This window comes from Carassius carassius, chromosome 37 (genome assembly GCF_963082965.1).
Source record: "Carassius carassius chromosome 37, fCarCar2.1, whole genome shotgun sequence".
In the NCBI taxonomy this organism is placed as follows: Eukaryota; Metazoa; Chordata; class Actinopteri; order Cypriniformes; family Cyprinidae; genus Carassius; species Carassius carassius.
Genome location: NC_081791.1, coordinates 7,151,014 through 7,171,693, shown reverse-complemented (window position 1 = coordinate 7,171,693; position 20,680 = coordinate 7,151,014). Strand labels below are relative to the sequence as shown.

Here is a 20,680-nt window from a genome sequence, read left to right as displayed (position 1 = left end):
CATCTCTGGTTTTAATCATCTTCCACTAACTGTTCATAAAATCAATCAGATTTTTACTTTATAACATATTCATAAAAAACATGACAGTATTTTAGATATTGGATACGATTACAGATTGTATGAGGTTTATTCCAACCAATCGATTATATGAAGCCTACACAACCTAGACTTGTACATTTTAATAAAGGTAAATATCTGTCTTTGTTGGTTCCAGATCAGCATCTTTCTATACTTAACATATCAGGATTATTATATGCAAAAAAGATGTATTTCTTGATGACTTTGTTTCCCTTGCACATCTTTGTGTCAAATAGCATCAAGCTAAATGAACTTCATAAACATGCCTCAGACTTCAGATGTAGAGTTGGTCTATTTGTATTCATGAACCGGGTCATTCCTCCGGGGTTTGCATTATGTTTTATTTAAATATTTACCAGTGGGATACGCACTGTTGCTATGGCTTCCACATGAGCTAAAGATGATAAATCTGGCTGTTAAACATGCTGACAGACAATGAGGTTCGGGACCAATCAATGAAGAGACTCGCACACAGTGGGAGTCACAAAGAAAGACATTGTTCATCATTTCTGCGTTAAACAAACTTGTTTGTTGATTTTGATTCTCTCTCCGTTAGCGCTGTTGTAGTTTTGTCATCTGATTTTATCTACCTGGTCAAAATGAGCCTTTTTCGGTCATGAACACTGTGAGGAATACTAGATATCAAGTTGACCTTCAGTTCCAGTGTGATGGATTAAACTGTACCTGCAGTAATGAATATGCTAATTTAAAGGTATTTTATATAAAATTGCAATGAAAATAGAAAATTTGCACATAGTTAACCTGCAATGCAATGTGGCCATGTGATAATATAGCAGACTACAGTCAGAATTGTTTATAATTAAGGCTACTTTGATTGATTGATTTTTATATATATATATATATATATAAATATATATATATATAGTGTAATATCAGTAGTAGCTACTATTCCATTCTGAACACAGCCGAAGTCTCAGACTGCTATGGAAATCTGTCGAAGCAAATTACATGGACATGGTGACCCGCTGTTGGAGCTGGTGTATTATGGGATTTCCTAAGTGTGTTTCTCTCACAAGCGTAACCTTGAGTAGAACAAAAGCGTGCCGAACCGACCCTGTGTGTCCTTGTCTCTCCTTGTTTTTTCTCTCCCATCCAGTTATTTCCTCGTCGGGGTTTCTGTCCTACTCTGACCTCTCCTGTCTGCTTTCATTTGTAAACCGAGAACAGAATGAAGCCATGTGTCCACCTGTACACTAAAACACATTTGTCTGTTACTGCTTGAATAAGCAGACCATAAAAACACTTCATGTAATGTCTGAATCTCAAATCTGTTGCTGTTAATGACTTCAGTAATACTTTGCCATTCATGAAAGCGCAGGGTTTCTGGCAGTGGCCACTTCCAAATCCACAGTGAAATAAACTATATTCACTTCAGTTTTGAGTTTGCACTTTGAATTGAATGCAGTGAGATAAAGGCAATACATCGACAACATGTCTTTCAATTACACCCCCCCTGCGGCAACCATACAATTCTGTAGCGATTAATTTAATTGAATAAAGTGATCATATCTGACTGTGCAAATATAGGCCTGCAGTATTTATTGTGGTTTATTCCAATGACTTCAAGAGGAGTCTCACCTCAATATCTGGTCGTGCCAGTAGCAGAGAGATGTTGGTGCTGTCCTCTCTGGTCAGGATGGCCACCGCTTCCTCTCTGTTCTGCACATCCATCCCATTGATCTGAGCACAGACACACATTAGCATCAGTTCACATCACATTTGTGACCCTGGAGCACAAAACCAGTCTTAGGTTGCTGGGGTATATTTGTAGCAATAGCCAACAATACATTGTCTTGGGTCAAAATTATACATTCTTCTTTTATGCCAAAAATCATTAGGGTATTAAGACAAGATCATGTTCCATGAAGATATTTTGTAAATTTCCTACCGTAAATATATCAAAACTTCTATTTTGATTAGTAATATGCATTGCTAAAGACTTCACTTTAAAGGCAATTTTCTCAATATTTTGAATTGTTTGCACCCTCAGATTCCTGATTTAGTTATGAATAGTTGTCTCTCTGCAAAATATTGTCCTATCATAACAAACCATACATCAATGGAAAGCTTATTTATAATGTATACATCTCAATAATAATAAATAAAAGACCCTTATGACTGGTTTTGTGGTTCAGGGTCACATATAAACTTTATAAAGTGAACCCCAATGTTTTCAATGTCCTAAGAGATCATAAAATAGTTCCCTTTCGAGAGTACTCTCGTACTGCGTAAGCTAGCTTACGCTATGGGAAAAGGTCCCCTTTTCTCGAGAATATGAAGCCAAAAATTATCCTTAATTTTTAAATAATGTAAAACGCAGTGCTGCAGCACAGCTGACCTAAGCGAAGCGGCTCGCGCGCTTATTGGCTGTGCTGTGGCAACTGCAGCAACCTATGGTGAGGCGGCGGAGAGGAACGAACCAATGGGGGCGCTTCACACCCATTGGACGTCAGAGCGCGCCAAAATAGGCGTGGCTGGAACTATATAAGCCACCGCTTCGCCATAGGGATCAGATTTCATCTCCTTCAGCGATCTCACCTGCACTTCGCTGTCTTCTCCGGAGAAGCCTCTACACGCCGTCGAAAAGCCTCTCAGCGGGATAGCACTGCAACGCAGATCTGAGGACGTCGGCTCGTGCTTCATCTCGACGCCGCCTTCAGCACTCGCTTCCTGCTGCGCCATCCGGCGTGACTATATCCTTTATAAAGCTAGTGTGTTTGCCGCTGCATCACACTTTTTTCTCCAAAATTCGAGGCGTTGTTTCAAATGCCTCGGGCCTGCGCTTCCTGCCGAGGCCCTCTGCCCAGCGAGGACCGCCACATCCTCTGTGTCTCCTGCCTGGGCCGCGAGCATGCTGAGAACGCACTCTCCAAGGGCGGCTGCCCTGAGTGCGACAACATGGCTATATCGACCCTGCGGGCTCGATTAGCTCAAACCAGCCACGACGCTCCACCCGCTCCGCCTCTTCTCTCTCAAGTGCCGCGTAAGAAACGCCGCGATCAGAGAATGCCTGAGCACACTGCTACACGCGAGCTCACGCCGGAACACTCCCCGCGTGCCTCGCCCGCTCTCTCTCCTTCGCCTGTCCTCTTCGTGGACGAGCAGCGCCAGTCTCTGCTCACCAGCGCCCCCTTCTCCTTCGGAGCGCCTGAGCAGAAGAGGACAGACACGACAGCCTTTCTCTCGCCGCGTCCAGTAGTGAGGAATCGTCGGGCTCCCAGCGACCTTCAGCTCGACTGGTCTCCTCCAGACGAGCCCGCTAAAAGCAGGCTGGACGAATGGTTCTTGCAGGGGCGCCCTTCGGCCCCTCCGCAAAGAAACGCCCCCTTCTTCCCGGAAGTTCACGATGAACTCACGAAGTCGTGGAAAGCCCCATTCTCCGCACGCTTGAAAACTTCTGTCTCGTCAGCGCTCTCCTCTGTCGACGGCGCCCGAGACCATGGTTACGAGAGCCTCCCCCCTCTCGAGGAGGCAATTGCTGCACACTTCTGCCCGCCCTCAGCCGCAGGATGGCGGTCGAAGCCTGTGCATCCATCCAAACCGTGCCGCACCACCTCAGCTCTCGCTGGCCGAGCATACACCTCCGCTGGTCAAGCTGCTTCGGCTCTACACACCATGGCTGTGCTGCAGGTTTTTCAGGCCAGACTTCTCCGTAACCTGGACGAGTCTGCCCCAGATACCTATGACTTTAAAGATCTCCGCAGCGCTACTGATCTAGCCCTGCGTGCGACAAAGACCACAGCACAAGCGATCGGCCGAAGCATGGCAAGCCTCGCTGTTTTAGAGCGACACCTCTGGCTCATGCTCACGGAGATGAAAGACGCCGACAAATCCGCCTTTCTTGACTCTCCTATCTCGCCTTCCGGCCTCTTTGGCCAGTCGGTTAAGGGTTTCGCTGAACGCTTCACTGAGGCTCAGAAGACGTCACAAGCAATGAGACACTTCCTGCCGAAACGCTCTAGATCTCCAGGATTGTGCTGAACCCCGAGCCTCCGAAGCCCTCCTGACCTTCGTGCTGAAAAGACCGTGGTTAAGTCCCGCTGCGGCCGGACCACCACACAAGAAACCTCACATACTTCCTCCAATCCCCTCACTAAAGGTGGTTGGAGATGTCTATACTGCAGTAAACGAGCCTGTTACAATGCACGCACGCCTGCACACAAACGCTGTTTTCACGGTGACCTCAATAAAGCACAAAAAGAGCTTTTTCTATGTAGGCAGTGTGCCCACTACACAGTACGCACCCCTACATGTATACACACTCCCCCAAGTGTCACAAAAACACACTCGGGTCCCCTTTCATGCCCACCTTCCCGCTCGCGCCAGAGGTGCTCTAAATGTAGCGCGCGTGCCCACTTCTCAGTGCGCAACCCTACAAATAAGCGCTGTCACCACAGTGTCCCAAGCACAGCATACTCGAGCTACTGGTCCACTCATAACAGGCGGCCAGTGCCCGAAGCACATTCAACCCATAGCCGCACGAGCCGCTGCATGGCAGGCCATCCCCGGCATATCAAATTGGGTTTTGAATATAATAAAACGAGGTTACTCGCTCCAGTTCGCTCGCAGACTGCCGCGCTTTCGCGCCGTGGTCGAAACGAAAGTGAAAAGCGAAATGACACACGTCCTTCGTGCCGAACTGATAAACCTTCTTGCAAAAGGGGCGATAGAAACTGTCCCCACTGCGCAGCGCGAGTCAGGCTTTTACAGCCGCTACTTCCTCGTACCAAAAAAGGATGGCGGTCTCAGACCTATCCTAGATCTCAGACGTTTGAACAAAGCGCTTATGGCGCGATCGTTCAAAATGTTAACTACCAAACAAATACTCGCGCAAATTCGCCCGAGGGATTGGTTTTTCTCAGTGGATCTGAAAGACGCTTACTTTCATGGGCACATTACAATCTGCGCTCGCTAAAGGCAGCGCATGTACCTGGCATCCTTAACCGGGGCCCGGACATGCTTTCCAGGGCGAATGTTCCCCCTGGGGAGTGGTCTCTTCACCCACAAACGGTTCAGTTGATGTGGAGCATCTTCGGCAGGGCAGAGGTCGACCTCTTCGCCTCAGAAGACAACGCTCATTGCCCAATATATTTTTCAAAGAGCAGGGACGCGCTGGCCCTCGATTGGCCCAGACGCCCGCTTTATGCCTTCCCACCGGTCGCGATGCTACCGCAGGTCATCGATCGGGTCAGGAAGAGCAGATGTGCTAAGCTGCTAGTAGCCCCACTCTGGACGACCCAACCTTGGTTCTCCGAGCTGATGCAGATCCGCAGCGGATCCGCAGCGGATCTTTCCGCTGCGGAAAGATCTCCTCACGCAGCTGAAGGGCGCGCTCTGGCATCCCCACCCCGAACTTTGGGCCCTTCATGTATGGCCCCTCAACGGGTACCCGGGAACCTCCCTGAGGGAGTGTTAAAGACCATTACGGATTACTTTCTATATAGACGTGCTAAGCCTTATCACGTCCCCCTTTTTTCGTTCCCTATATAAAGCTCACTAAGGTTGGCTGTTGGGACTGGGATTTCTCCTGCTATAAAGCCCCGGGCTCTCGCCTCGGGCTGTGACAGGTCGAAGTTCCCGAGCACGCACGGCGTTTTACATTGTGTTCCCATAGCGTAAGCTAGCTTACGCAGTACGAGAGTACTCTCGAAAGGGAACGTACTCGGTTACTAACGTAACCTCGGTTCCCTGAGATGAGGGAACGAGTACTGCGTAACCTGCCGTGTTATGTGCTCGGACCGGGTGATCGCTTCAGTCGATTTAAAACCTGATCCCTATGGCGAAGCGGTGGCTTATATAGTTCCAGCCACGCCTATTTTGGCGCACTCTGACGTCCAATGGGCGCGAAGCGCCCCCATTGGTTCGTTCCTCTCCGCCGCCTCACCATAGGTTGCTGCAGTTGCCACAGCACAGCCAATAAGCGCGCGAGCAGCTTCGCTTAGGTCTGCTGTGCTGCAGCACTGCGTTTTACATTATTTAAAAATTAAGGATAATTTTTGGCTTCATATTCTCGAGAAAAGGGGACCTTTTCCCATAGCGTAAGCTAGCTTATGCAGTACTCGTTCCCTCATCTCAGGGAACCGAGGTTACGTTAGTAACCGAGTACGTTTTTTGTTTCATAAAGAAGCTGCTAAATGTAATCTACTCATAATCGCAAAAAGCTGCCAACAGTTGATGCCTGAAGAGGTAAAATATGTTATTTAGAATCGTATGCAAATTCATGAACGGTATAATATGTTATTTTAATTTTTAAATATATGTTATGTCAAATATGTTCCTCAGGGCAGTACTATATAATTATTAAATTGTAGGTTATGATCCCTCTTATTTTAAAGACATTGATAAACTTTTTTAAGGATTTTGGAAGGAGTATTTATAAGCAGAGAGTTCAAGTGCAGCTTTTCCCCAAACGATCAACATCTACTGTACTAGCTCACTATTAAAAGGAAAGTTGTTCAAGCCACTATCCTTAAACTCAGCTTAATGGCTGTTAGTTAAGGCAGTTGATGAGTTACCTGCAGTATTCTGTCTCCCTCACGGATTCGGCCATCTTTAGCAGCAATGCTATTAGGGTTGACCTGCAACGACAAGACACAGATTATCTGACTGTCTCAAACAAACTAAGTCAAGTCAAGTCATCTTTATTTATATAGCGCTTTAAACGAAAGTTGCAAAGTTACTTACTGTTAGTAGAATGTATAAAGTGGACTATCAAAATAAAGTGTTACCTGTATACATATCTGTGTGTGTGTGTGTGTGTGTGTGTGTGTGTGTGTGTGTGTGTGTGTGTGAACATACTTGGTATAAAAAATGAAACAAATCGTTCTGTCTTCTGGTAAACATTGTTTTGTGATGCTAGAACTAGCAGACCAGATTCATTATTGAGTTCAATATTAATAGACATGGTTCTGTCTCTGTGCAGGATGCTGAAGCATGATTTATTACAGGCTCTTCCACTTTCCTTATTACTTGGAAACTCTTCAGTCGGGAAATAGTTTTGTGATGTGATTAGATGGCTGCCTTGTGAACGATCCATTATCAGGGAGCAGAGTATTATCATTCGTTGTAGCCTTAAGCACCTTCCATCTTATTTTTTCCTTATTCATGGACATGACGTAAACATTATGTGTACAATAAGGCAAAAACACAGACGAAATTCGGCATACTTCTCGCACTAATACAGTATACAGTAAAAAATACAGTAAATATCTAAATGTTATAATCTTTTCCAATAAATTTTTTGAAGCGTATTGTATCTCTATATAATTTAGATTTCTCCCTTAGGTTTGCTGTGCAGATGCTTCCAAACAGTCAAAATTATATATTTGTAACATATTTTTTTACATTTATTCTATTGCATTTTAAATATCCATGTACATTTTCACTGTAAATGCATTACTTAAAAATAAAAATAAAAAATGTACTTTTACGTTACAGAGGAAAATGATAATATACAGTTGTTAGCCTATGTAGTAAATAACATGCTGTAAATACATGCTCCAGTCGAATTATCTTCTTGAGAGATCAAACAGTGTTTTGGATTTAATCTGATATTTTATTTAAAAGGATGGTTAATCTAATGCTGAAACATAAGGGCGTAGGCTCACAGTCCTCCCTCAGACTTCATTCATAATTCATCGGTCAGCAGATTCCCATTATTCCCCGTTTCTCACCTCACCCACGTAGATACCCAGATCCTCTTCATCATCAGTGCGATAACACACCGTTAAACCCAGTTTATCTTGCTGACATGATTTATACAGCTCCACCTCCTGAAGAAAAACAGATAATGAGAGAATTAAACGGAGATAAGAGGCTTCTCCAGCTGTATTTCAGTCTGAAACAAACTTCAAGTAGAGGAGGTTTAAGGAGACAGTGCTGACCTCGTACTCCAGGTCATCCTGTCTGTCCACCTCATGTTGACTGATGTCAAAGTAGTCCGTCGGGTCGTAGTACACATGGTCAATAGGAGGGCTGAGGAGAAACACAACGTGGAAGATCAGAATATATAATAAAGCACTGGAGTGACATACAGATATGAAAAGTCACAGAAAATCAGTGTTTGTAATTGTAAGTGTAGTGTTTTTTAAGATAATGCATACAACTATTTTGGCAATGCATTTAAACTTTTACATTTTTCCTCAAAAATGTAGCATTGAGATTATTGTGTAAATACATTTGTGTGTTTTTGCTGTAAAGTAGAGGGGAGTAAGACACTTTTTACTCCTATAATGAAATAAAGCACTTCCGTATAATCTATAGACAAATAATCTACAAGGATTTTAACATTTGTGATTCATTGAAGTCAAAAGTTTACATCCCCCTTTCAGAGTCTGCAAAAATGTTAATTATTTTGCCAAAATAAGGAGGACCATATAAACCATGTCATTGTTTTTTTAGTACTGACCTGAATAAGATATTTCACATAAAAGTTAAGATAAAATAATAGTTTTTTTTTATTTATTTTTTTTAATTTTTAAATTAAATTTTTTTTAATTTTTTTTTAATTTTTTAAAAGTTTACATCCCCTTGTTCCTTAATACTGTGTTGTTACCTGAATTGCTATAAGTTTGATTGCATCATATAATAATTGCTGTTAATAGTGTTCATCTGTTTGATTTTTCTGTACATTCCTGTCATATGCACATAAACTGACAGTCACCACTGATAAGCGACTACTAAATATTGTAGAAACTTAATTTTCCGTAAAAAGTTGCTTTGCACTGATTTGTATCGTAATAAGCGCTATACAAATAAACTTGAATTGCATTGAAACTTGAATACAGTTACAGTCCCTTGTTTAGAATACAGTCCCTTGTTTATCCTGAACAGTTAAACTGCCTGCTGTTCTCCAGAAAAACCCTCCAGGTCCCACTAATTCTTCTGTTTTGCAGCATTTTTGTGTATTTGAACCCTTTTCCAAAAATGATTGTATGATTTTAAGATCCATCATTTCGCACTGAGGACAACTGAGGGACTCAAACACAACTATTACAGAAGGTTCAAACGCTCACTGATGCTCCAGAAGAAAAAACATGAATTAAGAGCTGGGGGGGGGGGAACTTTTGAGTTTGAAGATCAGGGTGAATTTAACTTATTTTGTCTTCTGGCAAACGTGTAATCTTCTGTAGCCTCTGAAGGGTAGTTCTAAATTTAAAAAAATATGATATTTAGGAAAAATAAGAAAAAATTTACACATCTCCATTCTGTTCAAATGTTTTCACCCTAGGCTCTAATGAATAATTAATAAATAATTAACACTTTGCATAATTATTATAATAAATAATTAACATTTTAGATTCTGGGGGGGGGGGGGGGGGTACAATATATATACAGTTTCAAAAATGGTCACATGACTAAAATAAATGTGTGCAAGATTTCCCCCAGTATAAGTACAGTCCTCACAAAAAGTATCTGACATAAAAGTATTTTCTGTAAAAGGTACACTAACAACATTCAAAGATTTGGAGTCAGTAAGATTTATTTTCCCTTTTCTTTCTTTTTCTTGAGCAGTAAATCAGTATATCAGAATGATTTCTGAAGGATCATGTGACACTGAAGACTGGAGGAATGATGCTGAAAATACAGCTGCACATCACAGAAATAAATTACATTTTATAGAATATTCAAATAGAAAACTTCTTTTAAATTGCAATAATATTTCACAATATTATTATTGTTTTTTTTTATAAAAAAAGAAAGCTTGATGAGCATAAGAGATGTCTTTTAAAGGGGTCATATGATGGAATTTAAAATTTTCCTTTCTCTTTGAGGTGTTACAAGCTCTTGGTGTATGAAGAAGATCTGTAAAGTTGCAAAGATTAAAGTTAAAGATATTCTTTATCAAAGTTAAGACTCTGCCACACCCCCTAAAACGCCTCGTTTAAACACGCCCCGCATGTCTACGTCACTGTGTGGAAATATCTGCGTAATTTCGCCCAAATGTTCACGCAAATAAAGAAGGTGTGGTTTCAGTAACACAGTTAGTGCTGAAGCAGTCATGTCAGTGTGATGCTGTGTGTATCTAGGAGAAAGAAAAATCACTATATTTCCCCTTCAGAAAGTAGATGCATTTAGGAATCTTTAAGATTACTGACAACAGAACAGCAATGCATTTAATGGACGACCGTTTCGTGAACCAGAGGAGGTCATTCTGACTTTGATACGACAATCTGGTGCTTCTGAATCAGCTACTGGAAGTATGTTTTGTCAGTTTAAGTATTTGCTATTGACTGTTCAAATGTGGAATTTTACGCATTGTGTGTGTGTGTGTGTGTGTGTGTGTGTGTGTGTGTGTGTGTGATAGAGAGAGAAAGAGAGGGTCACACACTGGAGTCAGTGGTCTTAACCGTCCGTGTCTTGTGTACTGTCTGCAAACACACACAAGTGACTCTGTTCCTCTTTCAGCTAATGATGGTTAAACTAAGGACATTATTAACTGTCTTTACATTTATTTTGAAAGATGAAGCTTGTGATTATGAAAGGGGTGTTACATTTCTGACGAGTGCTTGCGGTGTTCGTCCAATCACAATGCTCTGGGTCAGTTGGCCAATCAGAGCAGACTGCGCTTAACAGAAGGAGGGACTTTGTAGAAAACTATGAGTTTGAGAGAGATGGCGCATAGAGGACCTACAATAATGTACAGTATTGGAAAAATAATATTTTTTGAACACTGAAGCATGTCAACATATTCTGTTACACCAAATACACAAAATAATGATCTTTAAAAAAAAGTTAAATTTTTACCGACTCCAGGCAGCTGAACAGGAGTCTAATTAGGTATTTCTGTATTATATGCATCATGTACAAAATACATACTAAATAGCACTGATTTTAAAAGTGATGTTTCCTAACAGTGACAACCGACATCTGTTCTCAAAGCCGTACTCACAGCTGGCTGAAGAGGTATGGCTCTGGGATGGGCGGCAGCGGAGGGGATGGAGGTGACGCTGGTCTGTTGTGATGGACGGGTCTGCCTAATGTCACCATGTGCTGGAAGCTGATATCTGTCTGCGTCCCGCTGTCCACACAGCCAGTCATTACCGCCGTCCCTCCAGCAGCTCCAGACACAGCTGCTTTCCTCCTCGGACCCCACCTCATGTTCCTCCGGCAGTGCAGTGCATGCAGGCTCTGCTCCGGAGAGAGCCCAGTCAGGTCTCTGTTCACCTGGACAAACACACACATGCGCTTTCTTATTTAATATTTACTATTTTCCCCAATTTAGCTTTATTTAAACTATCAAAAACAATTTGTAATAGATTCTGCTTTAGTTTACAGTAACAACTGGTTGTTTTTTGAGCAAGTAACACTGATTAAATAGACTTAATAGAAAAAGTTGTCCAGACAATAATACTGTAACATATGAAGTTTAACATCAAGTGACAATGATATCCTGCACCAATACTTAAAGAGATTCTTCACAAATTCAGCATAAAAATGCATTGACTGAATGTATGTTAGTATGAGAGACAGGGAACAGCTGTTGGATGCTCATCAATGTACATAACAAAATATGATAAACACACCAATGTAACAAATGTGGTTAGTTAAAAGGATAGTTCACCTAAAAATTGCAATTCTGTCATCATTTTTTCATTCGCAATTTTCCAAACCCCAATGTCTGTCTTTCTTCTAGGGAACATGAAAGAAGATATTATGAAGAATATCCATGCAATGAGAGTCAGCGATGTCCAAAACGATGGACCTCACTGATTTTGTTATTATAGGGACAAAAATTATTATATTATAATAAATCCTCATTTCTGTTCCACTGAAGAAAGAATTTCTTTAGCGTTTGGAACATTTTTTTTTTGAGCGAACTATCCCTTTCACATGAGCACTTAACACAAAAGAACATTTAAACGTATCTAAAACAGTCACTATAGGCGCAATGAACACACAACATTTACACAACACTCAAAAAACACTAAACCTTTATTCCAACCTCCCCATTTAAAGAGCACAGCATGCCATTTATCTGCCCCCTCTGTGGGAGAAAGAGAAGGAAGAATTAAGACGGGGGGAAAAAAGCATATCCAAGTAGAAATCCGGCTCATTTACTGCTGAGGAGACAGTCGAGAAACTGCAATAAGGGAAACTACAAACAACTCAGCAGAATAAAGTCTCATGGTGATAAATGACCACAATACTAAATACCCGCAGAGAAAAGGGTTTAATATAAGAGATGTAGTATTGTAGAGAAACCCTATGGTATGAAATGTTAAAGACTGTGTTTAATTTATACAGAATCTGCATCTTAGATGTACTGTATTTATATTTAATTAACACATGACATTGCAGCTATTTTAATGCAAGTACGATTCTTGTTTACCTTTGTGATGAAGTGCATTTAATTGTGTTAAATGTGCACTTGTCATTCAGGTCTTAAAAGAACATTTCTAAAAACCTCTATTTGCAGATAATCAGTGCTGTCAATCGACTGATCACGACTAATCGCATCCAAAATAAAAGTTTTTGCTTACATAATATGTTAGTGTACTGTGTTTATTTTTTATGTATATATAAATACACATAAATTAAAGGGGTGGCTGATTGCGGTTTCACTTTTTTAACATTAGTTAGTGTGTAATGTTGCTGTTTGAACAAACAATATCGGCAAAGTTGCAGTGCTGAAAGTTCAATGCAAATAGAGATATCGTCTTTTAAGTTTAATGCCTACAAAAACGGCTGGTAAGGGATATAACGAGCTTCTTCTCGGGTCTGTTGCATCACAAACCCAGATAAACCCCGCCCCCGGGAACACACAGGGGGCGAGCCCATGCTGTGCTGCTTTAGAGAAGAGGAAGAGAAAACTAGGGGTGCACGTAAAAATCTGTGCATATAAGAATCGCGAATCTGTGTTCTAACGATTCTAATGGATTCACAAGTTTCAAACTCGATGTTCTAAAGCAGCGGTTCTCAATCCTGTTCCTCTTGTTGCCCTGCTCTCCATTTCTCTCTCTCTCTCATTCAGATTGTCAGATCAGCTCCAACAAACTGTTCCATTTATACACTTATTTTCACAAAGCAATGAGAAGCGTTATACATGGCTTTAAAGCTTTAATCAGGATAAACCGTATATTAAAAGCTAACAGAAGCAGTAGCATTTACAAACAAGCGTGTATCTAAAAGAATGAGACAACAACAAACATACCATTAAGAGCCGTGTTTGCACAGGTTCTGCGTGATCCTCTTCATTATTATTCTCTGCTTCTCAATCGTGCTCAAATTGATAAGCAATATAGAGGACGTCATTGTTTACAATACATCCGGAGCACATGCTGAGCTTGAGGGGGACGGGATGTTCAGACGCGCTCGAGGCGGTTTAGCCAATCACCACACACTGAGCCAGCTGACCAATCTCAGCCCATCGCTTGTTTCTGCGGGAAGGGCTTTATAATAACAGGAAATGAATCGAGGCGTTTGTCAGAGAAGGGACAGATTAGTGAGGAATAAAGGTAAATTATGTGAAAAAATAATGTTTTTAAAAAAAATGAAACATTTACACGTTAGAAAATCAAGCCTAGAAAAAAAACAATCAACCATCCCTTTAACAAAACAAAATGACAAATAATGATGCATATAAAGATGTATTCAAGTCTTAAAGGGTTAGAGAATTAAGATTCGTCCATTTCTACTCACCCTCAAAGCATCCTAGGTGTATGTGACTTTCTTCTTTCAGAATAATCTAATCGAAGTTATATTAAATATTGTTCTTCAGTTTTCATTCTCGAGTGAAGTAACCCTTTAAGTTAATAAAAAAAGCATGCTTAATTTGAACTGCTTGCATTAAATAAAAATTTTAACGATTTTGACATTTTAATTTCATTACAGTTACCATGCATTTAACTGTCTGAAAACATTGCATTCAGTTCACATGTAAGCATATTATTTAAAAGTATATTTTTGCTGTTATAAGTATTTTTAAGGGCACTACTGTCACACACGAATACCTGGAAGAGAAAAGACGGAAACACTTAAATGCTTCCTATCTTTAATTTCAGCATTTTGCTGTTGTGAGCTTGTGAAGAGATTACAGCGAGCATATTTCAGATCATCTTTGACCTCTGTGCCTCTCTGACCCTTCCCACAGGCTTACGAAGCCCTAGTGTTTGTATGAACGTGAACCCTTCTAAGTTATTCCTGTGTGTTTGTGTGGAGGTATAGATGAGACTGGTAATCCCTGCAGCGAGAGCGATTGGTAATTAGGGATTAGTGTGATAATATTCAGCAGGATTCTGATGGAAACAGTGTGAGTTTCTGGCTCAGGTCAGGGTGGGCAGCTTCATCAAAGAACACCGAGTTGCTACAACAGCCAGAAAACCCAGAGCAAAAACACTTTTCCTCCCTCGCTTTCCTCCTCCAGTGACTCCGGTTTAAATTCTGCTGCTCTAAATACTGCGTCAAGTAGAAGAATTAGTATGGATGAAGTTATTCCTCACAGACGCACACACTGCATGTTTCTGAAGTTGTAATGAATATTCATTAATAGACCGGACAGAATCTGTGCACTTTTTTAAAGGAAGTTGCCAGTTTCCATTTGTGCCTTGCAGGCTTTGGATAACCAAACACCCCCAAGCCTACTGTTACAAATCTGTTACCCTTTCAAATATATGGTAACTGAGAGATATTTAACAAAGTAAAATCACAAAATAGAGGCTGGAATACACTACACTTCTGTCCAGATTTTTGCCCTGATTCACAGCTTCAGACTTCGAGTCCATCCAGTCGGACTACATTTAACATATTAGATTTTTTTGAGCCAGTTTTAATACAGATATGTTTTCATTTGTTATGCATCTACAAGCAACAAAGCATATGTTTCTGTGTGAATTCGTTGTAATCTGAATTACCTGAAAGTCTGGTAGCGTGTGATCCTCAAGTGCTGTTTAATATTAAGTTTTTCTAACCTTAACATTAAGTTGGCATGATGCCTATTCAAACCCTTAAACACTTAAAGTGGTAGTTCACCAAAAAATTTAAATTAGACCATGTTTTACTCACCCTCAAGCCATCCTGGGTGTATATGACTTTTTTCTTTCAGACGAATCCAGTCGGAGGCACAGTTTAAAGATAACAGATATATAACTTTTTAAAGTTTGATTTAAAATCAGTTGAGTTCAGAATTCACTCTTACTCAGCAGCGAGTGTTTGAAATAACTTGATCCGATGTAGATTATAATCACTAAACAAGGCAGAAATATTTATAAGCGATGTAAAAGATTATGCACGCTAAACATTAACTCGCACTGGCCTGACAGTGGAAATGCGGCTACTGACTGCAATGATAGAGCTTGGAAGAGCCAGGACAATTTTCAATATAACTCTGATTCGATTAGTCTGAAAGAAGAAAGTCATATATACACCTAGTATGCCTAGAGGGTAAGTAAAACCAAGTCTAATTTTCATTTTTGGGTGAACTACCCCTTTAATGACAAAATTTTCATTTTAGGGTGAAGTATCCCTTTAACACAAATTTTGAGGAATGTTGGTGACCAAACGGTTAATGGTAGCCATTGACTTCCATAGTATGGAGAAAAAAATATAAAGGAAGAAAATGGCTACCATCAATTTTTAGTTACCAGCAACATATATTCTCAAAGTATGTTCAACAAAAGAAAAAAAAAATAATGATAATAATATAATATAATAATAATATAAAAAATAAATAATGATTTTGTTTGAAATAACTTGAGTAAGTAATGTATGTAAATAAAGTAAATTTTTCATTTTTGGGTGAACTATCCTTTTAATAATCATCACTGGTCTTGTTCTACACACATTTTTTCTTGTTGAAGACTTGAAATGTTCTTTATATTACACAAGTTAGTGATTTTTCAGACATTAAAGTCAACATGAAGTTTTAGGACAAGGTGGGTTTTTTTAGGATTGGGATAGTACCACCTAGTCCTAAAAGGTAACTTCATGCTGACTTTACTGTCTGAATTCTGTGTAAATCTGCAGCTCTTTCTACAGTATTGTATTGGCACAGACTCAAAGCGGGGCATTCGCTGAAAATGACCTTGTCTGCAGTCTGGAGATTTCTTTCCAAACCAGTCTGTCCCTCCAAAATCCATTTCAACACAATATTCCTGCTGCTCTGTTGTGCCCAAATTTGCCACACTGGGTTTGAGGATTCATCGTCCCTCAGTTTTAATAGTCTTGCTGTAAAGGCCACTTTTCTCCGTTGTCATATCATTTCCAAGGATACGACCGTCAGGGGCACTGGCTTTCATAAACGCAATCATGCACACAGTTTAACACATCTTCCCTAGTCAGAGCTATAAACACACACACATACTTGGAGCGTAGTAAGGACGGACGGTTTAATTAACAGTAAGCGATGATTTATTACATAGGAGATGTCCTCATCTCCAGCACAGAGGCATAACCGCGTCCCCAGACACTAATTCAGACGGGCGTAATGCGGACTACATCTCCAGCCGCACGTCCGCTCCTGTAGCTGCAGGGTTACACGTCCAGAGACAGATAAATGATTGCAGAGGAACAGAGCTAGGTGTGGAGTGAAGACACAAAGACATACAGCGACTGGTCTCCAGTGTTCCTCATGAAGCTGGTGTACAGAACAGAAGAGGGATGGAAGGGGAAGTTCAGAGAAGGTGACAGACAGGGGAAGGCAGTGCGAGCGTGATGAGGGAGATGCACGAGCAGCATTTTAACCACACCTGGCTCTACAGGGGGTCTCGGGGGTCAAACTGGTTATTACATACAGCCTATGGGTATAATTAAACTGTCATTCATTTTTCTTCTTATTATTAATGACTATCATCATTTATATCTCATATATCAAAGCATTAGTATTTCATATTCAATTACTTCATTGTAATATTAAATCCTCCTTTATTTGTTTCCCTGCAGCTTTAATGAGGGGCTACTGTTACTTTATTGTTGATGTTATTTTAATGATGTTATTTTATTAAAGAGGTTGGAATTATATGCCATGCCAAACAGGGACTTACTATAAAATTAATATTCATCATACCTCTCTTATGGTGCGTCTAAATCAATTTTGTCATCTGTCAAAATTTGGCCAATGTTTCTTCAAGCAGTGTTTGATTATGGTATTATGGTTTATGTAATTGTGACCCACTTAAGTAGGACTTAAGTACATCTTTATATAAGATTTTAGAATTATTAATATTGTCTTTGAAAGATGCTTGTGCAGAATGTGCTGAAAAACATTTGAAAACTAAAATATACTTCATTTCTGTTGAAACGTCTAAGTGATGTATTTAGATATATATGTAATTACACATTTGTAATGATGATGTAATTGAGTGTGTTTAAATATATTAACTTTACATTTAATATAATTAAAAAATTACTCTAGTATGTTAGTTAACATTAAAATGAGTGTGACAGAGCATGACAATTATTAAAAAATGATGATTTAAAATGTGGTTTAAAATTAAAACTTTTAATTTTACATTACTACAAAGTGAAGTTTTTTTTTGTCATGAAAGAATACTCTTTTAATTACACTTAAGTGATCTTGTTTCATTAACATTTCAGTAATATATTATCTGTATCAGTGTCGCAAAAAACGGGGTATGCAGTTCAGTGAATGCAGTGGATAGGGGGCGCCATTTTGCCGAAATCATCATGTGAAAATCTCTTTTAATAAAACGTTATAGAGAATCAAAAGCTTAGTTGTTAAAATAATGTAATGAAACTTTTTTATTTAACGTTTTTAGCTTTTTTAATGAGTTAAAAAATTAATTTACAGTAAACTAATAAACGCAGAACCACCATCTCTTTACGACCACAACAAACGGGAGACTTTTTCAGACGTGCATTTCAGCTTTCCTTACAGAAATATTCTGCAATTCGCAATCACAATAGGGTGCAATATATGTAATTTGTTTTTTGTAATTTAATGCACAGTGCAGTTGTACTAGAAAATACGCGCTAAATTTTAGTTAATTTGTAATGTAGGAAAATTTAACAATATTTAAATGCTTAAATTAAAATAATTTTACATTCTGGCATTTATGTGCTGTTGACTTCCTTCCTTTTTCACATTATTGCAAATGGGGACTCAAAAGAAAACTTTTTATTATTATTATTATTATTATTATTTTGCTTTGTACAGAGCTCGATTTAGGTTTGACAAAATTGTTGCAATTAATTAATTAATTTTGACAACTAATAGAATGTTAAACTTTGACCGTTGTTGGTTTTTTTTTTTTTTTTTGAGTTCACTGATTATATAAAATACAGTGAATGTTGACAAACTTTGAACTATCTGCATGTTTCATTCATTAGTAGGCCTGTGCAATGATGGGGAACAAGCTTTTGTGGTGTTGAGACCCAGAACCAACTGACTGAGCAATAAATTAAAATAATAATTGTTATTAAAATAACTGGAGGTAATACAAAAATGATCATATCCACTCAGTATTACCTGGTCTAATTCACAACTTATGTACAAATTAACTGTATTGAGTTGTGTTTTAGGCACTAAAACAGTCCAGTAGTCAAATACATTTCTATATAGAAATAATGATGATTCCTGTGCCACCACAGACTGGTCGCTGGCTCCGCCACTGACTAAGAGGGCAAATATCAGTTCATTTTTGAGTATGTTTGTCAATGGGCATTTGATTTATATTTGAGAGAAACTGACAAGATTGTAAACAAGGATTCAACCTAGCCACCTTTTACTGAAAATTGTGGTTTTAGCTCAGAAAAAACAGACCCGATGAGTTGAAAACTCTTGCTGTTTCATACTTAAATACAAAATAATGCTGAGTTTTGACAAAAATGAAATTTTTAAATGCTATAATTGTGATTTTATATTGTCTAAATATAAATCCATTAGCAAAACGTGAAAAGAGCTATATATATACACAGTGAATTTAATAAATAATCCTCTGCAGTCATCATTTGATTTTCTACCAGATGATATCTTGGCAGAAATCTTTAACTTAGCATGGCAAATTGTCCAACACTGATCTTGCATACCCCTTGGCAATTATGCAGTTGCGCCCCTGATCTGTTTACAGGTTTTTCTTTAAATATACTTTTATGATTACAAGTACCATTGCATATTCAATACATTTAAGTGCACATATTTTTTTCAAATGGGAAAATATACAGAACACCCAAATATCAGATGAAATAAGTAGTGCAAAATTGTGTATTCTGGGATTAACTTCTCCAAAATGAAAATATATACAGTGCTTATTGTTTTGCCAAAACCAAGTATAACTATGCTGCCTTTGCATCAGAAGCCAATGCTACTCATTGAGGCGGCTCACTGTGCTTAGGAACAGAGTGAAATAATGGGGAGACTGAGGCTGAAGTAGTTCATGTGATGAGTAATAACGGTGAGATGGCTGAGTTGTCTCTTATCTTGTTCCATCCTGCATTCGGATGGGTTTTAGAAATAGTCTTGGGTGCAGATTGCCCCTGGTGTGTGTCTCCAGGAGAACAGTGGTACAAGGAGACAGATTTGTCATTTTCATGCAGATATTGGCTGCACCCTTCAGAGCGATCTACACCGTTACCTGCAGAACACAATCAAGTGAACCTTCTCCCTTTGCCACACACATACAGTACAGTCCCTATTCTACAACAAATAACAGAAAAACTAAAACAAATACTACTATTTATAAATTGATTGATTGTAAAATAAAGAAAGAGATTTCTTAGCATATGTATAGACTACTGTAATACAATATTGTGAATTTCTTTATGCCTTTTTTTCCAGTGCAAAATTAGTTCACTTGTGTTGTCATTTTGTGTAGACGCAAGTTGCAATATTACAGTAAGATTACATTGCATTAAGATTTATCAAGATGCATCATTAGTGTGCTGTCTTGCAGTGTTTATGATATTTTAATCAAGAGTATGTTTTTACTGAAATAGTGTTACAATCTCTCATTTTGATTCTCATTTGTCAAAAAAAATTAAATAAAAGTTTACTGTTGTTGTGTCAAACAGACAGCGGCGTTCGTGGTAATGTCCAGCGGAAGCTATATTTAAGATGGTTTGCCAGGTTTATGCTGTTCAATACAATCTGAATATTTTCATAGTTTCATTATAACTTAATTTAGTTATATTGTCCAAGAAAAGTTTCCTTTCAGTAATAGCTATAAATGTTTAAATTCTTCTTTATGAGTTTTTAAATTGAAATCGAATTTACATTCAAACAGTAATTAATCTACACTGAACCAAAAGCGAAACCCTGAAAATGCAGCCATAAACTGTTTAAATCATCTAAATTCAGGCAGATTTACTGAACAGAGTGTGTTTGTGTTACTCCATTCTATAATGCTTCAGAGGACCATATTTCAAAACACATGGCATATAGTACATTTTTAAAGTATCTTCTGCAAACTAAAATAATTAGTTAATGTAGGCAACAAAATTAATGTGCATCGCTTAAATGCCCCGGATGTGAGATATTTGAGATATACTTTTGTTTTTTTAAATTTGAAAGGCGTAACTTCCTTTCTTACAGCTGCCATATTGAGCAACATTTTGGATTAAACTTGTGTTGTGTGCAACAGAGGGTTTCTAAGAGGGTTTATTTAGCATCTAATGGTACCTCGTGTGT

The 20,680-nt window shown here is 39.1% G+C and overlaps 1 protein-coding gene across 3 annotated transcripts in view; it reads right to left on the bottom strand.

The window, feature by feature from the left end:
• The window catches only part of LOC132117902 (PDZ domain-containing protein 4-like), a 41,220-nt gene that overhangs the window by 3,796 nt on the left and 16,744 nt on the right, over positions 1–20,680 (bottom strand). The window contains exons 2-7 of one of the 3 annotated variants that reach the window (XM_059527250.1): positions 12,032–12,085; positions 10,991–11,265; positions 7,983–8,073; positions 7,773–7,871; positions 6,615–6,677; positions 1,678–1,779 (exon numbers count right to left, since the gene is read on the bottom strand). In XM_059527250.1, the coding sequence (XP_059383233.1) occupies positions 1,678–1,779; positions 6,615–6,677; positions 7,773–7,871; positions 7,983–8,073; positions 10,991–11,265; positions 12,032–12,085 (684 nt within the window). The remainder of the gene's footprint in view (positions 1–1,677; positions 1,780–6,614; positions 6,678–7,772; positions 7,872–7,982; positions 8,074–10,990; positions 11,266–12,031; positions 12,086–20,680) is intronic. The other 2 variants (XM_059527251.1, XM_059527252.1) reach the window with 2 other exon arrangements.